The 24,688-nt window shown below is 56.5% G+C and overlaps 1 protein-coding gene across 5 annotated transcripts; it reads right to left on the bottom strand.

The window, feature by feature from the left end:
• Positions 1-199: 199 nt before the first annotated feature.
• On the bottom strand, positions 200-18,956 carry PLCD1 (phospholipase C delta 1). 5 transcript variants are annotated; one of them, XM_053930251.2, is made up of 15 exons: positions 18,885-18,956; positions 8,845-9,009; positions 5,399-5,627; positions 4,079-4,208; positions 3,756-3,987; positions 3,086-3,287; positions 2,846-2,990; positions 2,619-2,768; positions 2,369-2,527; positions 1,973-2,132; positions 1,676-1,792; positions 1,131-1,309; positions 904-1,036; positions 680-829; positions 200-532 (listed from the first exon to the last, which is right to left on the bottom strand). In XM_053930251.2, the coding sequence occupies exons 2-15, from the start codon at positions 8,867-8,869 to the stop codon at positions 447-449; spliced, it is 2,097 nt and encodes a 698-aa protein (XP_053786226.1). In that variant the 5' UTR covers positions 8,870-9,009; positions 18,885-18,956; the 3' UTR covers positions 200-446. The 5 variants fall into 5 exon arrangements, with proteins under 5 accessions (XP_053786226.1, XP_053786227.1, XP_024421758.2 ...); XM_053930252.1 differs by lacking the exon at positions 18,885-18,956 and adding an exon at positions 17,124-17,292 and having other exon boundaries at positions 8,845-9,001; XM_024565990.4 differs by lacking the exon at positions 18,885-18,956 and adding an exon at positions 17,124-17,272.
• Between the last annotated feature and the right edge of the window lie 5,732 nt (positions 18,957-24,688).

Genomic DNA, 24,688 nt, shown 5'->3' on the forward strand with positions numbered 1-24,688 from the left:
TCCAGTCTGGGTCACTCAGTAGGTCCACCTCTGGGGAAGGGGCCTCTGGGGCTGGAAGGGTTTGTGTCTTGCTGGTCCCTCCTGCCCAGGGCAACACCCTCCATACAGGGTGAGTGTGGGGAAGGTGGAGACACATGTGCGTGCACTTTACAGGAATTTTCTGGTGTGCATGCAGGTAAAGAGACCACATGACTTAGTCTTAGGATTTTAATAAAAGCCCTCAACCCAGGGCAGGCCAGAGGGTGGAGAGAGCTACAGTGTTGTTCCTAACGACTCGAGCACAGACCCAGGGCCCAGAGCGGCTCCCGGGCCCCTGGAAAGGCGGCAGCGTGGACAATAAGTTAGAGCTGAAGGCAGCGTGGGGCCTCAAGCTCTGAGCAGGAGGTTGGAACAGCTGCACCTGCCCTGCCCCTGGATGTGGACAGAGGCCTGGCTCACTCTCAAGCCTAGTCCTGGAGGGACACCTTTACAAAGAGGGTGGCAGATGGGTGCTGGTCTCCGTTCTTGGACAAGAGGTGGACGTGGCGGTATCCTGGTAGGTGAGTGGGCAGGAAGGAGCACACAGAGAGAGTTCCAGTCACTCAGGGAGGATGCTTCAAGGGACAGCCACCCCAGCCCGAGAGAAGCCAGGCCTTGCCCGCCCCCACCCTGCCATGCCCGCACCCCAATCGACACTCACCCTGCTTGAGGCTGTTCAGGGGGATGGTGCTCTGGCCAACAAAGTCGTTCTTGGAGGAAGCGTCGTAATCCTCCACCACGAAGCGCACGAGGGCAAGCTCAGGCACAGCCACCTCGAACTCAAACTCCGTGTCCCACCAGGGGTTGAAACCTGGGGGCACAGGCATCATGTCAGCAGCATGGACACCGCGGCAGTGGCGGGCCCAGACCAGAGCCAACACGCACCGTTATTGGTGACCACTGCGGTCTGGTGGCTGGCCACGTCCCGGGCCACGCCGTGGATCTCCACTGTCACCTTGGGGTCCACAATCGAGTTCTTATTCTTATTGACTTTTGGCAGCTGCTGCCCTGTGATGACCTGAGGAAAGGCGATGGATAATTAAGGGTTCAGGAATGGTAATGAGGCGGAAGGGAGGCCCATGGGATACTGCCCCTTCTGTGGCCGGCCATACCCTGATACTGAGCCGCTTTGGAGTCCACCAGGGCCCCTGAGCCGGGTTACGTGGGTTGAAGGCGGAGTTGGGGTCTCTCAGGAAGGCAGGCTTCAGCACGTACCCACAGGCCCCATTGTCCTGGAAGCGGCCCTGATACACGTCCATCTCTGCTCCAGGTGTCTGGAAGTTCAAGGCCACTACAGGCAGGACAGAGCAGTCACAGGCTGTGGGTTGGCTTCAGCAGCCCTAGAGCCCAGCCTACTCAGGGCACACGAGGACTTTGAGTCCCACGGTGAGGCAGAAGCAGGGTCCAGAACCAGTCCAATGCCTACTGCCGTTCTCACTGACCCACCACGCCAGCCTCACGTTCCATTTCTGGTGCCAGAGTTCAAAGGACTAGTGGGCTGCCTATGGGGTTTCAGACACTGCCTTGCTGGTAGGCGGCTATTTCCAAATCGAGATCACCCGCTCCCGAGCCCACAGATTCCTGCATCTGGCCCTGCTTGGGTCCCCACAGGCTCCTGCTCCCTGGCAGGCCTCCTTTCAGCACCAGCAGCCCCTACCGATCTGGCAGCCCCCATTCCACATCTCCACGGGGCTGTAGTTGGAGGAGTCCGTTCTCCACCCCGCAGGGTAGATCCTGCTCAGGTGACTCACATTGTGGCGGACAAGGCTGTTTCCTGGGGCAGGGCAGGGGGAGGATGGTCAGAAGTGGAGGTTTGCCCAGGTCCCTCCCACCAGCTCCACTGGTGGCAGTGGGGAGTGCTAGCTCTGCCCAGGCTGATGGAGCCAGGGCAGACCCCAGCCAGCCCCATGGTCAGAGAGCAGACAGCCCCCTCGGGTGCAGGGCCAGCGCTCACCTGAATCCTGGAGCAGCCGGAGGACGCGGTTCTCAGAGAAGGACACCATCTCATAGAAAGCCTGCCCCAGGGTGCCGGGGCTGGAGAAGCCCCGGAAGTGGACACTCTTACAGTAAATGACCATATCGGAGAGCTCCTTCACTAGCCTGAGCTTGTCCTCCTGGGGGCCACGGGGAGGCCCAGGTTAGACTCAAAGGTTGGGGCAGGTGGGCACTGAGAGAGCCAGGAGCCCAGGCACAGAGAGACAGGGAGAGGGAGACAGACAGAGAGAGGGGGGCAGAGGGTCTGAGTGGCAGCCACAGAGAATGGAGACAGGGTAAGCATCCCACTGGATGAGAGGGGTGATGATGGGGGAGGGCCCCAGGGTTGCCCTCCCCCCACAGCTTCCCCTCGAACCTTGGGCTTGTGCTGCACTCGGCTCTTCACTGCCTCATCCTCCATCTCGGCAGCCTCATCCTCGTCTGACACGACAGTGGCCTCAGGGCCACCTTCCCCACTGAGGGGCAGGAGTCCCCCTAGCTTCTTCCCCTTCAGCAAGATCTTCCCCTTCAGTTGCTAAGGATGGAGGGCCAGCCGGTCAAGACCAAGCTGGCCTCCTAGCCAGACCCCCTGCCCTCTTCTCTGGGCACCCCATCCCACTGTGCACCTCAGGGGAAGGCAGGCTGGTACTGGCACCTTCCAGCGGGTGGTCCAACAGCATGGAGCCCAGAGTATCGCGCAGGTGTCGCGCCATCACGCGCTGCTGCTCCAGGCTGCAGTGGTTCTCCAGGGACAGGATGACGGGGTACAGGGACGCCTAGATGTCCACAGACAGATTAGGAGGGGTTGGCCACCCCTAGCCTCCCCCTCCTCACTCCCTACGTGCGAGGCCACCTTGAAGGCATAGTCCCGGATGGCCCTAAGCACGTCGCAGAAGAGGATCTTGGAGGTGAAAGTGTAGCCGTGGTAGATGATGGGCTCCTGGTTGGGGCCGTCCCAGCAGTCCAGCTCCAGGCAGCGGCAGCCTTTGCACAGCGCCCTGCGCAAAGAATGGAGCTAGGACCTCCAGGCCCCGCCCTCGGCTCCCCCTAAGCCTTGGCCCTGCCCCGCCCAAGCCCCGCCCCCAGGCCCTACCGGATGTAGGCTTCAGTGCTGCTGGGCCCCGTGAGCTGGTCTTCCATCAGGTAAGTGTTGTGCGAGGAGGACACCAGGTAGTGGCTGAGCGGCTGGCCCATGTCCTGGTAGACCCGCCGGTGCGCCAGGTTGAAGGCGCTGCCGTCGGCCGACAGCAGGTACATGAGGAAGCCGTCCTTGGTCATCTGCCTCTGTGCCTTGGCTGGGAGGAAGGAGGCGGGGGCCAGTCAGAGCCCTCCACCGGCCTGCCACCTCCTGGGGCCCTGTCTTCTGTCCCCCACACTAAGAGGCCCCTGAGGACAGGACCTCACCTCCTGCTCCTCCGTGCCTACAGGCTAAGCCCCCTCCAGGACAGGGCCCTGTCTCAAAGCTGGGCCCGGGATGGGCATAGTGAAGGACGGAAGGAAACTTTGCCTTTCCAGCCTCCTCTCTTTCCTGCGGAAGGGTCCTCAAAACCCCGTGAAAGCGAAACTGAGGGAGGGAGTGATGCAGGAGCCCTGTCTCCCACCTGCCTGCTTTCATGGGACACACAAATACTGACCCAGGCCCTGAGGCTGGCTGAGGCGCCCTGTTCCTGCAACTCCCTACTCTCGGGCTGCAGTCCCCCAGGAGTCTCCCAGCCTGATGTGGCCCTGGGACTGCAGGTGGCAGGCCCTGGCCAGGCCCTCACCTTTCTCACTGGGCTCGTAGCGCTCAATGAGGGCCAGGGCCAGCGCAGGCCCCGCTGCCTCCTCCCGCTGCTGGTGCTGCAGGAACCTCACTAACTGATCCACTGACAGGGTCTCCCCTGAGCCTGCAGCCTCTGCGAAAGTGCGGTCGATCTCCTTCCGCTGGGTCAGCATCTTGTAGAAGGCCTCAATCTCCTCGTCTTCCAAGGAGTCTGTCTGGGAGTGGTCACATTCCTGCAGAGCCAGGACAGCCAGGTGGGCAGGCTCAGAGCAGGCCCTGGCCGCGGGTCTAGGGCCCCACTGCCAGGGCTCCCTTCCACCTCACCCTGAAGATCTTGCGGGCGTAGCTGTCATCCACCTGGATGTTGAGCTCCTTCAGGAAGTTCCGCAGCTCCTTAAAGCTCATCTTGTTATCCTTGTTTTTGTCAGCTTTTCGCAAGCAGGAGTGAATCCAGCTGTGCAAGAAGTAAGGAAAGAACCCAGGGGCCATAGCTCTAAGGCCCCAGCCAGAGCTGTGGTTCGAGCCTAGTGTCAAGTTCTGGGCCCAAGTAGACTGAGCCTACCTGTACACATAGCTCCCTGCAGGCCTGACTTGTCAGAATCCAAATTTCAGGGGCAAGACCCAGCGGCCTCTTGAGAGGAAATGTTACATCCTAGTACCGGGCCTCTTTTCTATTTGCTGGCTTTGAACACTTTCAGATTTAAAAACAAAAAACAAAAAACAAAAAACAAAAAGCCATTTCTTTCTATAAAAGGGTTTATTGTAGACAACTTAGAAAATGAAGAAAAATAAACAAATCCCCGAGAGACTCAGGGATACCTCTGTTAACATTTCAAGACATGTCCCCTCATTTTCAACACTGTTGTTGGCCAACTAGACTACAGCACTTGAGGCTTATTTTATAAGGCTTATTTGCCATTAAATGGCAAATTTCAAGCCACTGATCACATTATTGTGATGGGGCACTTAAGCCTCCACTTCCCTCTAACCTCTATCCTCTCCCCTCGGCCTTGACCTTGAGCACTAGGTAATTAAAACGTCAGAGACTAGGTGTGACATTGAAGCAGGTGACTCCCCTCAGCCTCCCCACTCCATGCTGGTTATAGACGGGGAAGAGGGGGACATCAAGGGGCTGCACTTCCCCTGCTTCTCTTCTGCTATGGACTGAATTGCGTTCCCCCCAAGTTCACATATTGAAGCCCTTCTCAGAGAAGGCACATATGATGGTATTTGGACATGGGGCCTTGGGAGGTTTAGATGAGGTCATGAGGTCAGACCCTGGTAATGGAATTAGTGCCCTTATAAGAAGAGACACCAGAAAGCTTGCCTGCTCTCTCTCTCTCTTGCTCTCTCTCTCTCTCTCTCTCTCTCTCTCTGCACCATGTGAGGGCACAATGAGAAGGCAGCCAACCGGACGCTGGAAGGAGAGCTCTCACCAGAACCCAACCCTGCTGGCACCCTGATCTTGGACTTCCAGCCTCCAGAACTGTGAGGAAATTAATTTCTGTTATTTAAGCCCCCCAGCCTGCGCTATTTTGGTATGATGGTCCAAGCTGGGTGTCTTCCATACCCAGGTTGACCTGGGGACAACCAGAGCCAAGTATCCACAGGCCGGGCCTGGTCCCACTGCCACCAAAAGGATACTGCTGCAGCTTCTGCTGCTGGTCCATGTTGCATGAGTGATGAATGATCTTGCGCAGACCCTGCACCCAGTGCTGGGTGTCGGCTGGTGAGGAGGCGATGAGGTCTAGTGTGTTGCGCTGGTCCTTAAAGACAATGGAGAAGCAGCGGTCCTCGGGCACATCCCGGGCAAACTTCTCCAGGCCCTCTGTGCGGTGTCCCATCCGTACCTCCTGAATGTCCTCAATGGAGACTGTAAGAAGGGGATGGGGGGGGCAGAGAGAGGCATGTGGCCAGTTCCTGCCCTGGTCGTGGTCGAGGCCACAGTGGAAGGGGGCGCTGTTTAGAGACAGAGGTGGGGCTGGAGCTCAGGCATTGATCCAGAGAGAAAGGATGGGCAGGAGGGCGGGCAAAGGGGCTAAAAGGAAGAAGACAGAGACTGAGGTGGAGAAGGAATGTGAGACACAGCTGCAGTGGGCAGAATGAACACAAACAGAGAGTGACACAGAGAGGGCCTGACTTTAGGGGGGACAGGCCTGGGACCCCAGACCTGCTGCTTCTGTGCTGTAGGGGGCAGGGCCCCTTGGAGATGACTGGGGCAGGGCAGGGCTCTTAGAGAGACCATTCTGGAGCTTGGGGCCTGTTACGGAGAGGAGGCCACACCCCCTCCCGATCAGACTTGACTTTGGACCTGTTTCCCCTCAGACAATGGGTGTCCAGAACTCAGGGAACCTGTTGGCAAGGAGGGTGCAAGAGGGCTCTGCATCCTCCAGGATCCCAAGAGGCAGGCTGGAGCATGCCCATTGGGGGTTTGAGAGATGACAACATTTGGCTCTTGGGGTGGGAGGGCCCTGGAGTCTGATCCCAGCCTTCCAAGCTTCAGGGATCAGCAAGGCCCTGCCTCCCTCCCTAATCCCCAATGTGTCCTCCCTGATCTAGCTGAGCGCCAGTCCCACCAGGCCCTGTGCCAGCCCTACCCCCATCCTGAGCCACCCATGTCCATCTGTCCTGGGTCCTAGACCAGCTCCAGCGGGAAGCCCACCTGCCCCTCCTGGTGCCTGCCCACACCCTGAGTGCCCCAGAACCTCCTGGCCAGCTGCAGGCCCCACGTGTGCGCCATGTGCCCGGCCTGGGCTGCAAGCTCTGTGGAGTAGCGCACATGAGCCCGGGGCCATCTAGGGTTCAGGGGATACCCCTGCTTAATCCCTCTGCCCACAGCCTCCTGTGACCCACTAGGCCCCACACCAGCTGCAGCTGAGCCAGGCTGGGAGTGAAAACAGGAAGCCTGAGCCCTGGAGCTGCCCGGCCAGCACCCCCACCCGCACCAGAGAGAAAGTCCAGATGCCTTCACTGCTGATAATGCCTCCTCTGCCTCTGGGAACCAGAGTTGGGGGTGGGGGTGAGAGGGCTAGAGGTGGCAGGATCAGGGGATACTTAGAAATCAGGAAGAGAGGGAGCGAGAACTGGGGTGGGGGTAACCCACTACTCCCTCGCCTGACCTCACTGTCCCTGAGGGTAGAGTACAGCTGAGGACAACAGTCACTCTCTCAGAGGGGAAGCAGCCAACGGGCAAGCGGAGCCCCAGGGCAGTCTCAGCGGCTCTGACCTGGGAGAGAGCCTCTTTCCGCCACAGTCCCCACCTGACACACCTGACCCTGGACCTGTCACCCCTGCAGCCGCTCCTGTCAGGGTACAGCCCCCTCACTCGTGTCCCTCCCTCGTCCTCGCCTCTGCACCTTTGATCACACTGGGTCTGCTGGCTGGAACTCCCTTCCTGCCCCTCTGTGCAGAGCCGTCCCCGTACAAGGGTCTCATCTCACCAGGGCAGGTCTGGAAAGATCTGAGTCTCTCCTCCTCTGCTGCCCCCACCCGAAACCCCAGCAGGTGCAAGGCACACACTGGGACCATTCACATGGACTGGCTGGTGGACTCCCAGGAACCCGCAGGGCACAGAGTGCAAGACACCCTGTTCCCACGGTGCTGCCACCCGCCGGCATCTAACAGGAAACTCCCTATCAGCGCAGGAGGCCTACGAAGGAGCCTGGCTGGTGCCACAGAGGCAAGGTCAGGGTCACATGCACTGAGGGGGTTTTCTAAGCGTGCTTCAGTCTCCATTCCCTCCGACCCTACCCTGCTCAGAAGCATTCCATGGGCCACAGCCCCAAGGCCCCAGCCCAGCTCTCCCCACCTGACCCTGTTCCTGTCCTGCCTCACCTCCAGCCCCTCCACAGGCCACAGGTCAGCAGGCCACACCTTCTTAGGCTTCTTCCCGGTGTCCCAAGGCCTGGCAGACTGGTCCTGGGGTGCCCTCAGTGGGCTGACCCTCCCCTTCCTCCTGTCCCCCTTCTACCTGGGACCTGGTCTCACGCCTGCCAGTGGGCTGACCCTGCCCGCCCCCAAACGGCCAAAGGCGGGTGAAAGGGTGAAGGGTTTCCAGAGGTCTGGGCTCCGTGAAACCCAGGTGCAGTGATCTCTCTGCGCCGTCCAATACAACAGCCACCGGCCACATGTGGTCATTGAAAGATCAATTCATTAAAAGTCACTAACGTTAAAAGTTCAGCTCCTCAGTCACACTAGCCACATTTCAGGTGCTCAGTGACCACGGGTGGCTAGTGGCAACTGTATCAGGCAGCACAGAAAGTTGGGGGTATCTCTTGGATAGCCTTGGTCTGAAATTTCCCCACCAAGTTAAGGTGCAGAGTAGGCCTCTCATTTTGCAGTTTTTAGGGCATTCTTGCGTTAAGGGCAGCAGCCATCAAAGCTTCCTCCCTAAGGCCTTGGAGGGAACATGCTGCATTTGCAGGCCTGAGCCTTGGGATCCTGGGCCCTTTCTAAGGCTTCTGGGAAGCCCGCAGACCCACCCCCTTGGGGAAGCTACCCAGGTGAGGCCTCCCTCTTTATGTCCTAGCCCCGTTCTCCCTGCTATGGCCCCAATTCCAGGGAAGGGCTGCCTCCTTCCAGCCCCACCTCACATCCCAGCCACTCATACCCAGAAGGGCCTTAACTGCCCCGACTTTGGGCTGGCTTTGGCCTCACCAGACCTGGAGTCCTAGTCGCCCAGCTTTCCTGCTTCCCACCACTGCCCGAGCCAATACCTGAGTTCACATAACACTGTCCAGCTCCCTCCCTACCTCTGAGCCTGCTTCCCTGATCCGTGGTCATGGGTATGTGCCCCTAACTCCCAAAAGTCTTTAGCATCTCCATCTGTAGTCCTGGGTCCGTGACTGCCCTCTCCAGCCCAGCCCAGAGCTCAAGTTTAACTGACTCCTCTCCCAGACGCTGGCCAGCTTCAGTTTCCCCCTATCTGGTCATGATTGCATGAATGACCTATGCCCCACCAGGCAGGGACTCAGTTTCCCTATCTGTGATCCTGGTCTGTGACGGACCTCCACCCTCAGCCAGCATCAGTGCTCCCATCCAAGCACAGGTTGCAGACTCTGCCTCCTACCCCACTGCCCCGGGGCACTCACACAGCTGGGACTCTGGGGTGCGCATGACCTTGCGGGACTCCTGCCAGATGGTCTTGCAGTCTTCCTGCAGCTTGTAGAAGCGCTCTCTCCGCCATGAGTTGGACTTCACCTTCAGGAGCTGGCTGCCCTTCAGCAGTGCCTGTAGGTCCTTGTCATCCTGTAGGCCTAGGGGCAGAGCTGGTAAGATGCCACCTCCTCCAGTGTCCCTGCTGTCCCAGACCCCGTGCTAGCCACACCTACTTCCGGACCCTCTCGGAGCCTACTTTTCACCAGCCTCATCCTCAGCTCCCAGTTCACTTCTCCTTCCTTCAGCCGTGCCCCAGCCTGCCCCGCCTACACCATGAAGTCATCTGTGACTGCCAGCTGAGGCCATGTGAACCCCAGGGTGCCTAGCCACTCAAGGCCACACTTTACACACTGTGTCCTGCCACCCACAGCTGAGTGGACAGGAGAAGAGCAGCTAATCTAAAAACACCGGTCCCCTGAGGACCAGACCCCTAGGAAGCAGCCTTGCTCTGAAGACAAGTGGGGCCCCTCGTGGTCACACTTAGGGGTCAGAGTGACTTAAAGGAAGCTGGGACCAAAAGATCAGGCAGGGCAGGAAAGAAGAGGGGTAGACTCTGACAGAAACGGACTCCAGAGCATCACAGAGCCCAACAACCTCCCAACTCCAGTGGCTATGGAATCACCTGTGCCTAGGTCCAGGCCCCCTCCTGACTGTGTCACGTGGGCAAGGGACGTCATGTTGCAGGGCCTCTGCCTCCTTGTCTGTGAACCGAGGATTAAAAGAGCATGCCCCTCTAAGGGAAGGTCTGAGATTAAATGAGAGGATAGATGATTCTGGAGAGGTCCCAGATAAGAGCAGGTCCAGTGCTTGGTGTCAACACTGTGGTTACTGTGGGGCCCTTGTGCCCATCCCTGCCACCCTCACCACTGCTGTCCCCACCCCTGACTTGGAACTGCTTGAGTGGGTCTTGATCCTTGATCCCAGAAGAGACAGATGAGCCCACTGTGGCCTGTGTCTGGTCTGCTGGGATGCCCGTGTCCCTCCTTGCCCCCCCCCATGTCTGAGTGTCCTGGGCCCAGGGCCCCTCTGGGTATAGTAGCCCTGAATCAGAGTGCAGCACTTTCAGAATCTGGGCCAGCCTCACAGCGAGGACAAGAACCCTGGCAGCTTGGCAGCTTCTCTTGCAGCCCTCAGAGACCCAGGCTGGCCTGAGGCATGGGCTCCCACAGACACGATGTCCTTTGTCCTACCAGGCCCAAGCAAGAGGCACCAAAGGGAAGCTAGGCCTGGCTCTCCAGGGGCCCTCACCCCCGAGCAGACCGTGTACCAAGTGTGATCAAGGAGAGATGCCCAACCTTAACAACCCATCACTGTAATGTAAAGAGATACATCCAATAGCTGTATCTGCATATCACACTGTATCTGTATCTGTGTGTATCTGTAAATATTCAGGCCACACGTAGTCCAGCAGCCAGCTCTGCTCAGAGCCAGTTGGCCATCTCACCTCATGTCTGTCACCAAAACTAAAATTATGTGGCCTCAGCAATCTTTATCCTCTGCTCCAGCAGAGTGGTGGCCCCAGGGACCATGTGGATCCAGTCTGAGGGGCCTATGCCCAGGCCTGTAGGCTATTCTTTCCCGAGCCCAGATTCCCCAACTCCTTCTGGCCTTTCCCACTTTGTCTTTGTCTCCCACTCCCTAGCCAGCGCACACACCCACAGGAGCCACAGAACTTTCTGCACCACTTCCGTAAGCCTCAGTCACCACATCCTCTTTTCCCCTTGCCAGTCTCCTGCTTTCAGTGGAGACAGAGCCCAGCGCTAACACCCGTCTCCCTATCGCTTAGGCAACTCCCTTCCCAGTCTGCGCCTCTGTTGCCCCATCAGCGCTGGGTGAGAACAGGGTTGCAGGAGGCATCTCTGAGCCTCCTCAGAGGTGACATTCTGATGTGACCCTCCCCCACCTTTGTCCCAAGTCTCTTCACTCCAGGAGACCCCTCTGCCTTGCTGGAAGCAGTTCCCCTTCAGCCCCAGGGGAAGCCCAGTGGAGGAGGAGCCCCCCCCCCCCCCCCCCCCCCGCCCCACGGGCAGGATGTCCTGAACTGTCATGGAGCTCAAGACCAGAGGAAGGGGAAGGGCGCCCCCAGGATGCCTGAGGAGAGAGTCACCTCAGCCTCTGCTGGGGATCCCGCAGTCCTGTCTGAGGCTAAAGAGCAACTGAGAGGGGCATCTTACACTTGGTCAGCCACTGCCCACAGCAGAGATGGGAATGGGGCAGGGCTTGGAAAGTAGAAGGTGAGCCCCACCCTGTAGTCCTGGAAAACACCGTGAGGAGATGACATGTTCATCCTGTCCTGGAGCCAGGCTGTGGCCCTGTCTGCAGCCAGGCAGAGATAAGCCCCCTGGCTGCCGACGTGGCTTCCAGAACACAGGCCTCCGCCCCACGGTGGGCATTGATGACTGCAGCCCTCTGGGGCACTGGGAAACCTGGGAAGGCACCTCTACCTCTGAGCGTCATAGGAGGCCCCTTTGTGTCTGAGGCCTCTGGGCTGCCCACCGCAGCACCCAGAAAGTATGGGCCCCCCTCACCCAGCCCCGCTGACTGGGCTGTAGCACCTTCTCCTATGGAAGGGCGGTGGTGAGAGGCCTTGAGCTCAGGGGCCCCCGGGTTGACTGACTCCCCTGCCCAGGCCAGCTGCACCCAGCAAGGTGGCCCTGGGGAGGAGTGCAGAGGGTGCTGCAGGTGCCAGTAGGAGGCTGAGGGGGATGCCGGGAATCCTGCCCATGCACCTAGGGTGATGCATAATGGGGACGAACTGGGCCTGGGGCCCACAGCAGCACACGGCCACACAGAGATAAAGTCACACACAGCCTGGAAGAGACAATGAGCCACCCAGTAATATACACTGTTCCATGGAGTCACACACAGCCACACCACGAACAGTGCCTTATCGTCATAACAATGATAATGATAGCATCCGCCATCATAGTTAATATTTGAACAAGATACTGTTCTTAGCGCATGTATTTAATCTCCCCGACAACCCTATGAGGAAGGCACTATCGCTATGCCCGTTTTACAGATGAGGAAATTGAGGCTCGAGGAAGTTAGGTGGTGGAGTCAGGACTCAGAAGCCTGCCCACAGGGCCAGTGCTAGGAAACATTACCCGACGCAGCCACCACTCAACAGCACACTGCCACAAGTAGTAATGTCAGAAAACGTGTACCACACACACATAACAAATAACAGAATCTCCTGGGTCGCCCCCTGTCACATCTGTCACACACAGTGCCCAGCATCACACTAGACCACACACTCTTGCAGATCATCTCGCTGGATTACAGTCACACCGGTTCCGCCACAGGCCACACAGCCAGCGGTGCCTCATTAATCTATAAAGGGGTGGGGGGATTAGGGGTGGCAAGGAGCAGGGAGCCTTGGAGGGGCTGAAGAATATCCGAAGGGGTAACTAATCCCCCCGGTACTCACCCCACAGGCCATCCCTGCAAACACAGCCCCACAGTAGGTCACACACGCACAGGAGTACCGAACAGGTGCAGTGAAAGGACGGAAGGCAGGACCCTGAACTCAGGAACATATATGTAGTCTGGGCCCTGCCCCAGCTGCTGTCCCAGCCTCCACAAATCTCAGCGCTCCCTGCGACCCTTACCCATCCTCTGCCCATTGAGCGCCGCCACCTTGAGGCTCTGCTCCTGCAGGTAGAGCTCTCTGGAGCGGCTGCGGCTCCGGCCCCGCTGGAACTGCATGATACTCCTCAGTGTCCCTACCACCCGCCGAGTCTGGCCCAGGACAATGCAGGAGACTCCAGACGCCTGACAAAGCAGGGAGCAGGGGCCGAGACCAGGCGTGGGGGAGGAGCTAGAACCCAGTTGGAGGGGCGGAGCCTCAACCCTAGAGGCGGGGCGAGAGAGAAATCTGGGCTGAAAGGGGCGGAGCCAGGCCCCTGAGCCGGTCCCAGAGGGGCTGGACTAACAATCCCTGGGGGCGGGGCGAGAGCGGAATCCAGGAGGCGGGGGAGGAGGAGCCTGGACCCGGCCGCGGAGTGGAACAAATCCATAAGCCAGGAAGCAGATTGGTGGTGAAAACCAGAACCCAGAAAGCGGATCGAGGCACAGCCAGAGAGGGAACAGCCGGGCCTGGGAGGCGATACGAAGGCAGAGCCATACCCAGGAAGCCAAACCTGGGGAGGGTGCCTCCCTGGAAAGGCTGTGTTCGGCCGAGAGAGGCGGAACCTCGACTTTGGAGGTGGTGTAGGGGCGAAGTCTGACCAGGGGGCAGAGCCTGAGCCTCGCTTCTAAACCCTAGCTGTGGGGCCGAAGGAGGACGCTAAGGGTTGGGCGAGACGAGCTAAGGAACGGCGCCGTGCAGGAGGGCCCGCGGCGGCCTGGGCTGCAGAGCCCCGCGGTGAATGGGATGGAGCCTGTGCCAGACAATCTAGCCAACCAAATATTTTACCAAAGTTACTCAAAGAATTCATTGTGACTCAGCTGGCTGTTGCCTCGCTTGTGAACCTCAGGCAGGCCTGTGTCCTTCTGTTTCCCCACCTGAGTGGGTTAATCTCCAAGGTTCCGAATGCGAATGGAATTCTTGAAGAAAAAAAAAATGCTGATCTTAAAATGAGTTCATTAACGCAGGCTTGCTTTGATAAATAGATGAGGACGACTGCAACTTTATCCAAACTGTGCTGCCAGTGTTCTCAGGAACAGTGGGACCTTTCATGTAAGTTACAACTTCTCTTTCACTCAGCAATTATTTATTGAGCCCCTACTGTGCGCCAAGGTCAGGACACCACCCGCTCCAGGCCTGACTCACTCTCTTCTTACTCCCTGCCTCTGAATAGTCCCTCCGTTCGCCTCACTTCAGCCCCAGCCACCAACACTGACAGTGAGTCACCGGCAAAGCTGGTATTAGCACAGACAAGCACACCAATAGTAATAAACTGAAGCACAAAGTGACTTGCCTCAAGTTATATCACAGGGATTAAATCGTGAGAACCCGTGTTAGCGCAGATGAGCTGAAACGCGGGCACAGACAAGTTATTCATTTGGAAAGGGGCGGGGAGCAGAGTGTAAGGAGAACCTCTGTTTCAGAGAAACCATACAAGGGTTTTTAACTGGAGGACCAAAGGCAGAAATACATCTCAATGTGATTTGCTTCCTCTGAATCCTGGTGTATTTTATTTTGTGCGTTTAGAAACATGATTGATCTTGAGGAGTGGTCTGCAGGCTTCACCTAACTGCCAAAGTGGCCTACAGCATAAAAAAGGTACAGATCAGTGTGTGCCTGTGCAGTGTGGGCCTGGAACCCCCAAAACAAAACTTTGAAACAATTGAGGTGGGTAGGGAGTTGGCCACGCCAACTTGCTATGATGGTTCTGGAACCATGATCTCTTGGGGGTATTGCTTTTTAGCCAACCTAGAGCTGCTATGCCTGTTGGTGCTTTATCCTCACATCTTCTGTGAAATGGGTACTACAATCCTGCAGGTAAAAAAACAGGCACAGAGAGGCAAAGCGGTTTGCTGAGGGTCACAATATACGGCAAAGCTAGGACTGGCGCCCAGGTCTCCAGAGACCAAGGTGAAGCCAGGGCCTTCCTATAGCCTGCCTTCCACTTTGTACAAATGCCAGTTCTTACAGCAGAGCAGGAAGGATTAGGAAAAGTTAGTGGGGGGTGATGTGTTCAGCGAGGGCAGAGCCCTGGGAGGTTATGTCCTTTCTGGCACATCTGGGGACCTGCTTGAGAAGCCAGTGCAGCCCTGGCCAGAGCGGAGAAAGCAGAGGAAGTGAGTTAGGAGGAGGCTGGGGGCCTGAAACATCAGTCAGAGGGCTTCAGACTTGGGAAGGGGCCCCTTGATTCCCGAGTCCAATTCTAGTCATTTATTTCTGGCTAGGGACTACCTAATGGCACACCCTCATCTCCCAAAGGATGAGGCAAGCAACTCGCAGGGCATGGTCACTTGGGGGATGGGCCTCCTGGGGGAACACGGCACAGGCTGGGTGCCAGGTACTGTTCTAATTGCCTTATGGGTATTACTTCATTCAGTCCTCACAGCAGCCCTATGAGGTAGGTAGTGTCCTTATCCCCCCTTTTACAGATGAGGAAACTGAGGCACAATGAAATCAAGGGATTTGTCTGAGATGAAAAAGCCAAGACATGACCTTGAAAATCCATGCCAGGAATTTTGCCAGAATCCACGCAGGCATACTACGCTGCCTCTGCATGCATCTGGGGGCGAGGACAGAAGGGACATTTCATATCCAGGGGCCCCCATAGTTCACCAGGCCAACAGAGGGGCCTTTCCGTAGCAGAGCCCCAGCTGTCGAGCCAGAGAGCATGGTCCCGCAGCATGTGCCCAGTGCCTCAGGACCCGAAATGCAAAAGGGGTGCAGACTCTCTGATGAAAGTGTAAACAACCCCAGACAGCACAGGACACAGTGACTACCCCGTCCCACCACCAGTTCCCCTCCACTCGTTCTTGCTTCTCTGCCTGGTTTGCAGCAGGGACAAAAGGCAGTCAAGGGAAGTAATTTGGGGTGATGAGCTAGAAGTGGCAGGGCCTCCAGGCAAATGGCCTGGGATTGTAGGCTCACGGCAGCCCTGCAGGAAGGGCTGGACAGAGTCAGATATGCGGGAGGCAGGTCTCAAACCGGGGGCCGGGCCGAGGTGGCCAAGCCCCTGCCACAGGCCTGGAAGGCGCTGGATGAGCCTCTGTGCAGCCTCCTCTCAGGGAAGATCCCAGGGCCGCCAGCGGGGAGAGACAGAACAAAGGACAAAGGAGCTGAGGCTGCAGTCCCCGGGTGGCCAGAGGGCTTTCAGGCGGTCTGACGTGTGAGGCAGGCATGGCAGAGGTGGCAGTGGGCCGGTAGACAGCACTAGATAAGGGATGATGCGAGAACACAGAGGTCTCCAGTGTGGTCCTCTGAGCTGCCAGTGCATTGGGAGGAGGGGGGATCCTACGACCCAGCTGGACAAGGTTGCCTTGAGGAGCTGCAGCTACTGGTATGAGGGCGACAGCTCTAGGCACTGAGCAGGGTCTCTCTGGGCCTCCCAGACCAGGACTCGGCCACCTGGGAAACACTGGGACGGGCAGATGAGAACATCTCTGCATTCCCCTGATTTCCAGGAGTTTCTAGTGGGCAGCTGTAGGGCTCTGCGTTTCCCTTTCCCAACTGTTATTTCTATGTATGGGTTAGAAGGATGGGCAGTGGGCACTAAAGTCTCTAACCCTAAGGGCACTAGGAGGCCAAGGAAGTTATGGTTAAGCCGTGATTGGTGTGAGAGGGGCGGGGTTTGCTGAGCTGACTGACGATTGGGGGGTGGGGACAGCCGAGTAAGCTCTCTAAGAGTAGGTGAATCCCCCAGGCTGCAGCAAAAAGATGCAGGTCCAGATTGGGGGGGGCTGTCCAGCCATAAGACCTCCAGGCCCCTACAGTCGGGAGCCCGTGGCTGCTCTCCCTCCTGGAGAGACAACGTTAGGGCAAGGAGCTGGCCCAGACTCCGGTCCCGGGTCGGAAGAGACAGAGCTCTGCTGGACAAAGGGTGGAAGCTCAGGCGTTTCCAGCTGAGACTTTGAGACTTGGCCCTGTCCTGCCAGGAGGGTGCGCAGATGGAGGGATCGGGCTGCTCCCCCACACTGGGCATCGCTGACTATGACTTCTGCTGGGGTCAGTTACGGCGCACCGCGCGACCTCCGCCAACCTTGCAAAGGTCCTGGCCCCACGTCCCCGCTCACACACACACACACACACACACACACACACACACACCCCGCCACACCCACGAGGCCTGACGCGGTCCAGGCACGCCTGGGCTTTGGGGAGCTTCTCCTGGCGGCCCGGACTGGGTGACAACTTGGTTATTCACGGATGCCAGTTCCTCCCCTCTTCAACTCCTCCGTGCGTGCTGCACCCTGGATCCCAGCCTCCCGTGACCGTGACTGGGGTAAAAGGGAATCCCAGAGGCTAAGGGGACCCGGGGAAAGTATTCAGGGAAGTCTTCAGACCCGCATCCTTGCCCCCGACCCCCGGTTAGATCTGGGGGACAGGACTGGAAACGCCCAGGGTCTTTCCTGGCAGTCCCGCCCTGAGTCCTGGGCCGAGATTTTCCCTAAGTGACAAAAGGGCCGAGGGGCGGGCCTGGGGCGGGGCGGAGGGCAGACGAAGGCACTAGGGGTCTTCCGCCCAGAGCCAGGGTGGCTTTCTGCAGGGTTGGCCCACGCAGGGACTCCCGCGAACCAGCTGGGCACTCACCGTGCAGGGTCAGGAAGTCCCGGCCCGTGTCCATGCCCGACGTGCGGCGTGGCGGGAAGGGGACAGCGCGGCAGGAGCTAGGCGCCGCGGGACACACGTGCACGGTGACAAGGCAGGCGGCCGCGGGTTCGAGTGGAGTGAGGTGGAGACTAGAAGGGACAGCCTTGGGAGGAGGCTGGAGCTGGGCGGAGGACCCCGCCCCACGCCTGTGACCCCGCCCCTCCGATCCAACCAACCCGAGTCTCTCCCCGCCTCATCTCAGGATCCCAGAGGGAGGGCAGAGGTAGAGGCTGGGAAGCCCGCCTAACCCGGGCCCCTGGTGGGTAGACGCGCCCCGGCCAGAAATAGCCAGATCCCGCCCTCTTCCTCCACCACTGCCACCCACAGCCACAGGCCCTGTCATTACCAAGGGCGGCGCAGCCCCACGCCCTGCCTGTAGGCGCTTTGCTGGGGTTGGAGTGATGATCCACGGAATCGGGCATCACCCTGGGGATGGGACAGCAGCGTCAAGTCCGACGCCCAGCCAGGCTGCTTCGAAAGGGAGCCTCCGCGTTCAGTGTCCAACCACCTCTCCCCGCATGTCTGATGTCCCTTCTGCAGATGGGTGCTTGAGTCCCGAAGTCTTCAGAGAGGGATTCCTGGGCCTGGTCAGGAGGAGAGCCCCCTTCCCTCTCGCTGGGAAGTTTTTAACCCCAGGAGCGCCTTTGGTAAGGGCTGGGGGTGGGGGGTAGAACTCACAGCAAGGGGTACAGGGAGCTCACCTTTGAGACCCCACAGCCCAAACGCCTGGTGATCTCTGCATCAGAGTGGCTGGCAGGTGCCGGGTCCATTCTTTGGGTAGCCTCCCATGGGGCTGTCTGGGCAAGGAGTCCCCATGTGGACCCCCCACTCCCACCCAGGTGTGTTGAGCCTGGACACCTTTTTTATAGGGTGCTCAGAGAACCCCAGGGAAAGTCTGGGGATCCTGCTGCCCACCACTCTTTGGGAGAGCTGGGCTCTGAGTGGGGGAGAGCCCCCAGAGGGCCTCTGAGGAGGAGGGGTGCTGGTCCCACTAGGGAATCACCCAGGCCTCCAGGGCTGGTAAAGCCAATATGAGAGCCTGGCAGAAACCAGGTGGACCCTTCTGGAGGAAGCCCTCCTCCCAGCACAACCAGGCCTGGGTGGCCTCGTATCCTGATTCTGAGCTCAGGACTTCAGTACTTTGGAGAGCCCGCCCCTCCCCATACATCCCTCAAGCCCTTTATCTGGCATTCACCCCAGTCCTCCTATCCTCCACTAGGAGCACTGCCCCCCACTCCCCCCAGACCTGTCAGAGCCCTCCTCAGTTTCCCTTCTGCTCAGGGATGAGTAAGTCCACACTGGCAGTCCTCACTTTGGAACCCTAGCCTGGGGGTGGAGAGCATGAGGGGTCCTCACTCTGCCCTCACATCTCCTCTTTCTCCTAAATCAGGATGCACCCTTCTAGTCCTGTCCTCTGGGGGCTTCCCTGAGACCTAGTACTTAAACCTCTACTGGCCCTGGGGGCCTGCAAGCCCCTCTCTTCAGCAAGTCAGGCCTCCTCAAGCTTCTCTTCCCAGGCAAAGACCCAGTGCAGTTCTGGCACCAGCACTCGACTTGGATTCATCTCAAGTGTCATTCCCATTTATTCACATCACCTCCCAGTTCTGAGCCCCAAGCCCAAACCAGGATGTAATCTGGGACTCCCTTTGCCCCAGGGGGCTGCAGCCAGGCTCCTTCTTCCTTTGAACACCCCAAACTCACCTCACACAGGCCCCCTTTTGGCCTCTGGCCCAGGCAGAGGAGCTGAAGCTTCCTCCCTGGCCAGGGTTGTCGGGCAGGATAGGCGTGGCTGACTCTGAGTTGGCACATGCAGCCAGGTTCTGCCAGGAGAGGCTGGGGGCCCGCCCTGCTCAGAGGAACCAGGCTGCTGCTCTGCCTCTTGGGTCAGCCCACGCTCCAGTACTCTCCTCACCTCTCCTGACCGCTCCTTTCTCTCTCCCAGGCTGGGAGGTGCTCTGCTTGTGTGGTCATTGTGACTGTACCTATGAGTGTGGAGGGCCTGGAGGGCCCAGGAGGAGGCTCTGCACCCAACCACGAAATTGCAGGATTCTGCTCTCTCTGCTGAAACTCCCGAGGCCCTTTGTGGGCCCAGCTCCAGCCAGGTGCCTCAATTACCCTCCTTAAAACCCAGCTCTCTTGCCCTGGCTGGTATGGCTCAGTGGACTGAGCACTGACCTGTGAATCCCAAAGGGTCTCTGGTTGGTTCCCAGTCAGGGCACATGCCTGGGTTGCGGGCCAGGTCCCCAGTGGGGGGCATGTGAGAGGCAACCACACATTGATGTTTCTCTCCCTCTCCCTTCCCCTCTGTCTAAAAATAAAATAAAACAAATAAGTAAATAAATAAGTAAAACAACTCAGCCCTCAGCTGTACAAGATGCTCTGAGATCCCAGTGATTGCACAGGCTCAGTTGGGTGCACAGGGAGGCCATACCTGCCCGAGACATGGTGGACTTTCAGGGATCTCCTTACCCCCACTGGTCTTCAAGGTGTGTGTGAGGGTGGGTGTGGGGGGAGGAGGCTTCTGGGATGACTGGTGACAGGTGAAACCTAGTGTTAGGGCCAATGACTACCTCGAGTCACTCACTTCCTTTGGCCCTTCAGGCTCTCTGGGGATGGGGGAGGCTCAACCCAAGAATGCCAACTTTCTGGATGGCCAGGCTCCAGGTGTGCTTCAGTGCTGGCCCTGCCCAACCCCTCCCCTAGAAACAAACCCCGACAAGCCAGGTGAGGTGGATGAGGGTTATTCTGCCTCCTCCTTGCCTGTGGAGTCTCTGTCCCAAGGCATGGGGACAATGAGGGCTATTCTGTTTCCTGGAGTGAGACCTTGGGCAAGCCCCATCATATCTTGGAGCTCTGCAGTCAGGAGCAGCAACCCCCATCGGAATCAGCTGAAATAACAGATGTTGACTTCCTGGTATGAACAAATGCCGGCTGGACAGACACGCACTGGAATCCCTTCTCCTCACAGCTGTCCTCCACCTGGCCTCCTCTACTGGTCCCGGTGGTCGGAGCCCGGCCTGCGGCTCTTGGTCCAGTGTTTTGCCCAGTATTTGCGAAGGCTGGAAAACCCCATGTGAGCTCCCTCCAGAGGGTTCAGGACCCAAGTCCAGATGCATCAGGAGGAAAAGTGTAGCTGCCTCTCCCAAGGGAGTAGCTGTGGCAAAGCGAGGACACTCAGATCTTGCTGGCAAGACACTACTGACTATGCAATGATCCAGGATGCCATGCCCGACCACAAGGTCTCTGGGCCTGTGGGTAATCCCAGGATGGTATGGGACAATTTGGGGTTACTTTTCCATGATTATATTTGTGGGATTTTATCGCATTCATCTGCGCCTGTAACTGTGATGTTTACTGCACCGTGGGCTAAGTCCCAATGCTCACTCCCACCCTACCCCACGCCACAGCCACAGTCTAGTGCTTGGAGTGGGGGCAGGCAGGAGCCTGGCCCTCAGACCCTCGTCTGAGGGAGGAGTCACAGCCCTGAGGTAGGAGACACGCTTCAGGAATGTGCAAACTGCAGAGGAACTGAAACGCCAGTTTGAAAACTGTTCTGCTATTTGATTTATTCAACAAATATTTATTGAGCACCTACTCTGTGCCACACACTGTTCTAGAGGCTTGGGAATCAGCAATGAACAACGCATTCCAAAACCCTGCCTCGTGGAGCTTAAATTCCAAGGGGAAAGAAAAGAGACACTGTAATAAACATGAGGAGTAAATTGTGTAGTATATCAGGTATAAGGCCTACTTAGAAACTAGGGTGAGGGAATTCAGGAATGGGAGAGGGTTCGTATTTCAATAGGTTGGCCAGGCTGGATCTTCTGGGGAAAGGGACATTTGAGCAAAGACTTGAAGGAGGTGCGGCAGTGGGCCATTGGCGAAATCTGTGGGGGAGGATCCTGGGCAGGGCCGAGGCCCGAGGCAGGAGCGTGTCTGGCGCATTGGAGACCAGCAAGGAGGCCAGCATGGCTGAGGAAAATGTGCATACCCTTTGGCCAAGCAATTCTAATTCTAGGATATTACAGCATTATCTAATCTATAATATTGTCTGTATATTATATACAGAAACACTGTACAAGGTAAAGTTCATTAGCAGGGTCCTGGTTAAATAACTTACATTTCCATGTAATGAGTTCCCTTCCATCTGTTTAAAACAAAACAAAACAAAATCATTTCTGTGAATTGCTGTAGAACATAAGTGAAAAAATGCAAGTGGCTGGACTACATATAACATATGTACTGTATAATATAAAGTCATTTGTGCTTTTTGGTAAAGTTTTTAAAAAGCTACAGATATTGGTGGTTTTACAGGCAGAAAAAATAGCTGGAGGGATACAGAACTAATCCAAGGAAAGAGATTGAGTATAGGACACTTTTTATTCTTTATGTGCTATTTAATTTTTTTTACCATGATGATGTATAACTTTTGAATTTTAAAAGTAAAAAAAAAAAAAGGCCAAACAATGTGTGTGGAAACGCAGAGATAAACAAAAATTGGGGTCAGCAGAGCAGATTATAAAATGAAGAAGGCAGCTCATCAGAATCCCCTCTGTGCTGCTGAAATCCCCACAGGAGAAGGGCTGGCACGTGGTCCAAAGGTGGCAGAGCCCTTGTTACTGCGCAGGGCTTGAACCATTTGTTTATTTGGTTAGTCGGAGAGCAGCCAAACTGAATGCTGGGCAGTGGAATCAGGGATGAATCCAGCTTATCGGGCAGAGAGAAACCAGTAGAAGAGGGAGAAGAGCATGTAGATGGAGGAAGCTCAGAGAGGGGAAAGCAAGAGAACAAGGTGTGTCACTAAGAGGGAATGCGCTGCAAGGTCAAGGACGATGAGGATGGAGGAGTGGCTATTGCAACTGGAGAAATTGAAGAGTTGTTGGACAGAGCAGAGGGGACTGAAGCCAGGAGTAGGAGGGGTCAGAAAAAGAGAAGACGCCTCCCTGGCTGGGTCAGACTCCCCGTGACCTACTCCAAGGATGCCTGGAGGCAGGATGGAGAGGCCAAAAGTGATGGCCAGAATCCCTTGTCCTATCCTCCCCTATGACAGGGAGCCTCCATAAGCAGAAGGGCTCCTAACTAACAAGACCACCCAGCCTGGGCAGACATACTCCTACTATTAGTGCAATGGAGGCCCGCAAGCTGTTCCACTTCTCTCGCCACCCCAGCTCCCTCATGCACCACTGGGGACCTTGCATGCATGTAGACAATTGGACAAACCAGCCCACTTGCCCAAGCTCCCTGCACCTCCCACTAAAGCTACCCCTCAGTGCAAACACCAGTCAGCAGTGGGAGGAAGGCCTGCACAGGCCCTGTCAATGGCTCAGGATGTCTGGGCAAATCAGGTTGGGGTCCCAGGTACCTGCAGGGCAGGCATGGGGATGTTACCTTGGCCTAGTGGTCTCCTCACCCTGTAGAGAAGGGTGCAGTGGGAGGGGAGCCAGAGCAGGGTCCTCTCAAGTACACAGGCGAGGGCAGGGGCCCTAGATTGTCAGGTCTAGGAGGACAAAGTACTGGAAAGAACAGATGAGGGAGCTAGGCCCAACCAAGAGTAGCGGAAGTGGGCCCGGTCTGTGGGCAAGCATCCTGGGGCTCTTCGCAGGAAGTGGGTTTCAGACTGTAAAGCACAGAGACTCGTCCCTGGAGTAAAAAGTGGCTAGTTGTATTGCCTGTGAGCAGAAGCCACACTGTGCCAATGACAACAGTCAGTGTATGTCAAACAGCTGCCCTGGCCAAGAGCAGGCCTTCTCCCGAACATTTCAGTGGGTAATACAAGTACCCACCTGGTGGCACTGCAGAATATTTGGGAGTCATTCTTGACCCCTCTTCTCTCTCACTCCCATTAGCGATCAGTAAGTCTTGTCCATTCTACCTTTTAGATCTCTCTCTCATCAGTGCCACTCCTGAGCTCCTCTCACGTCGTCCCCCATGCGGTGCTCTCTCCCAGCTTTTGCACAACGGGGACCTTCTGCAGGGAACATGCTTTTTCCTTCTCTCCTGGCTTACTCTGACTCATCCTTACTTTTTCACCTGAAAAGCTGGTATAATTTATATATAGTAAAACTCACCCTTTATAGTGTTACAAGCCCATGAGGTTTGACAAACCCTTATGGTCTTGTAACCACTACCACAATCAAGATATGAACCATTTCCATTACCCCCAAAGTAATCCCTTCATGCTCATTTGGAGCCAACACTAAATCTTGCCACCGGCACCTAACAACCCCTGGCCTATCTTCTCTTTTGCATTTTCCAGCATGTCCTATAAATGGAGTCATTCAGTATGCATAGGCTGTTGAGAATGGCTTCTTTTAGCATAAGGCATTTGATAATTCATCTATGCTCTTGTGTGTATCCAGAGTCTGTTTCCTCTTTATTGTTCAGAGTATTCCATTGTATAGATGTACTACAATTTATTTATACTTTCGCCAGGGGATGAGACATTTTTTCCCAGTGTTTGGAGATTATGAATAAAGCTGTCTTAAACATTTGCAGACAGGGGTTTGTGTGCCCGTGCATTTCCAATTCACTCGTGAAAATACCTAAGAGGGGGGCTGCTTTACATGGAACGTTGTAAGAAACTGCCAAAGTGTTTTCCAGAGCTGCGCTAGGAGTTCGCATCCCCATTGCAATATACAAGAACTCGAGTACTTAGCTGCTTCCACATCCTCACCAGCACTGGGTGGTTGGCTCATTTGTTTTCATTGATTTGTTGATTGACTGATTTCACATTCTACTTGTGTGTAGTGCTTTCGCATTGGGATTTTAATTTCCACTTCCTTGATGCCTAATGGTGAGTCTACTCATTCTTTTAAATCTCTGCTTGGTCTTCACTTCCAAAAAACCACTGTTCATACTCCCTTATAGACCGATTAAGTTCCTGTCCTTTGTGGTTCCATGACCACCAACATTTATCTATAGCTGGGCCTTAACCCACTAAACTGTGATTGTTTTCCTGTTTCACCCGGTTCACCACCCTGGCCAGTCTCTCTCTCTCTCTCTCTCTCCCTCTCTCTCTCTCCCTCCCTCCCTCTCTCTCTCTCTCTCTCTCTCTCTCTCTCTCTCTCTCTCTCTCTCACACACACACACACACACACACACACACACACAGTGAGCTCCCTGAGGGCAGAAACAGCATCTCACTTCCTCTTGGTATCTCCAGCTCCCAGCGCAGACCTGAAACAGAATCTTTATACAATGAATATTAAATGAGCGAATGAATGAGTGCTTAACAAATTAGAAAATGGACAGACGAAGGTAGGTAGTGAGGTACCAGGTTTTGTCATCAGACTTCCCTGCCTATGCCAGTCAACAGTGTCCCCCGCGAGCCCCCCAACCCTTTCTCCACTAAGTTCACGTGAATACAAGTGATGCTCAGGATGCGCACATTTACGATGATGACGACACCGATGACGCCGTGGGGGGTGGGGAGGAGGAAACAAAGCGGAAAAGGCAGGGCCAGAAACGGAAGTGCAGCGAAGAGTTAGCGGCATTTTTTAGTTGCC

Source organism: Desmodus rotundus, chromosome 8 (genome assembly GCF_022682495.2).
Source record: "Desmodus rotundus isolate HL8 chromosome 8, HLdesRot8A.1, whole genome shotgun sequence".
In the NCBI taxonomy this organism is placed as follows: domain Eukaryota; kingdom Metazoa; phylum Chordata; class Mammalia; order Chiroptera; family Phyllostomidae; genus Desmodus; species Desmodus rotundus.

What these genes read in the sequence shown, in the direction of transcription:
- PLCD1 (XM_024565989.3), bottom strand. Translation starts at nt 12,619, where the DNA reads ATGCAGTTCCAGCGGGGCCGGAGCCGCAGCCGCTCCAGAGAGCTCTAC. An exon ending in GCTCAATGGGCAGAGGATGG is followed by an intron (nt 9,010 to 12,522) that starts GTAAGGGTCGCA and finishes CTCTGCCCCTAG; the next exon opens with GCCTACAGGATGACAAGGAC. An exon ending in CCAGCCTGCCTTCCCCTGAG is followed by an intron (nt 2,528 to 2,618) that starts GTGCACAGTGGG and finishes CTCCATCCTTAG; the next exon opens with CAACTGAAGGGGAAGATCTT.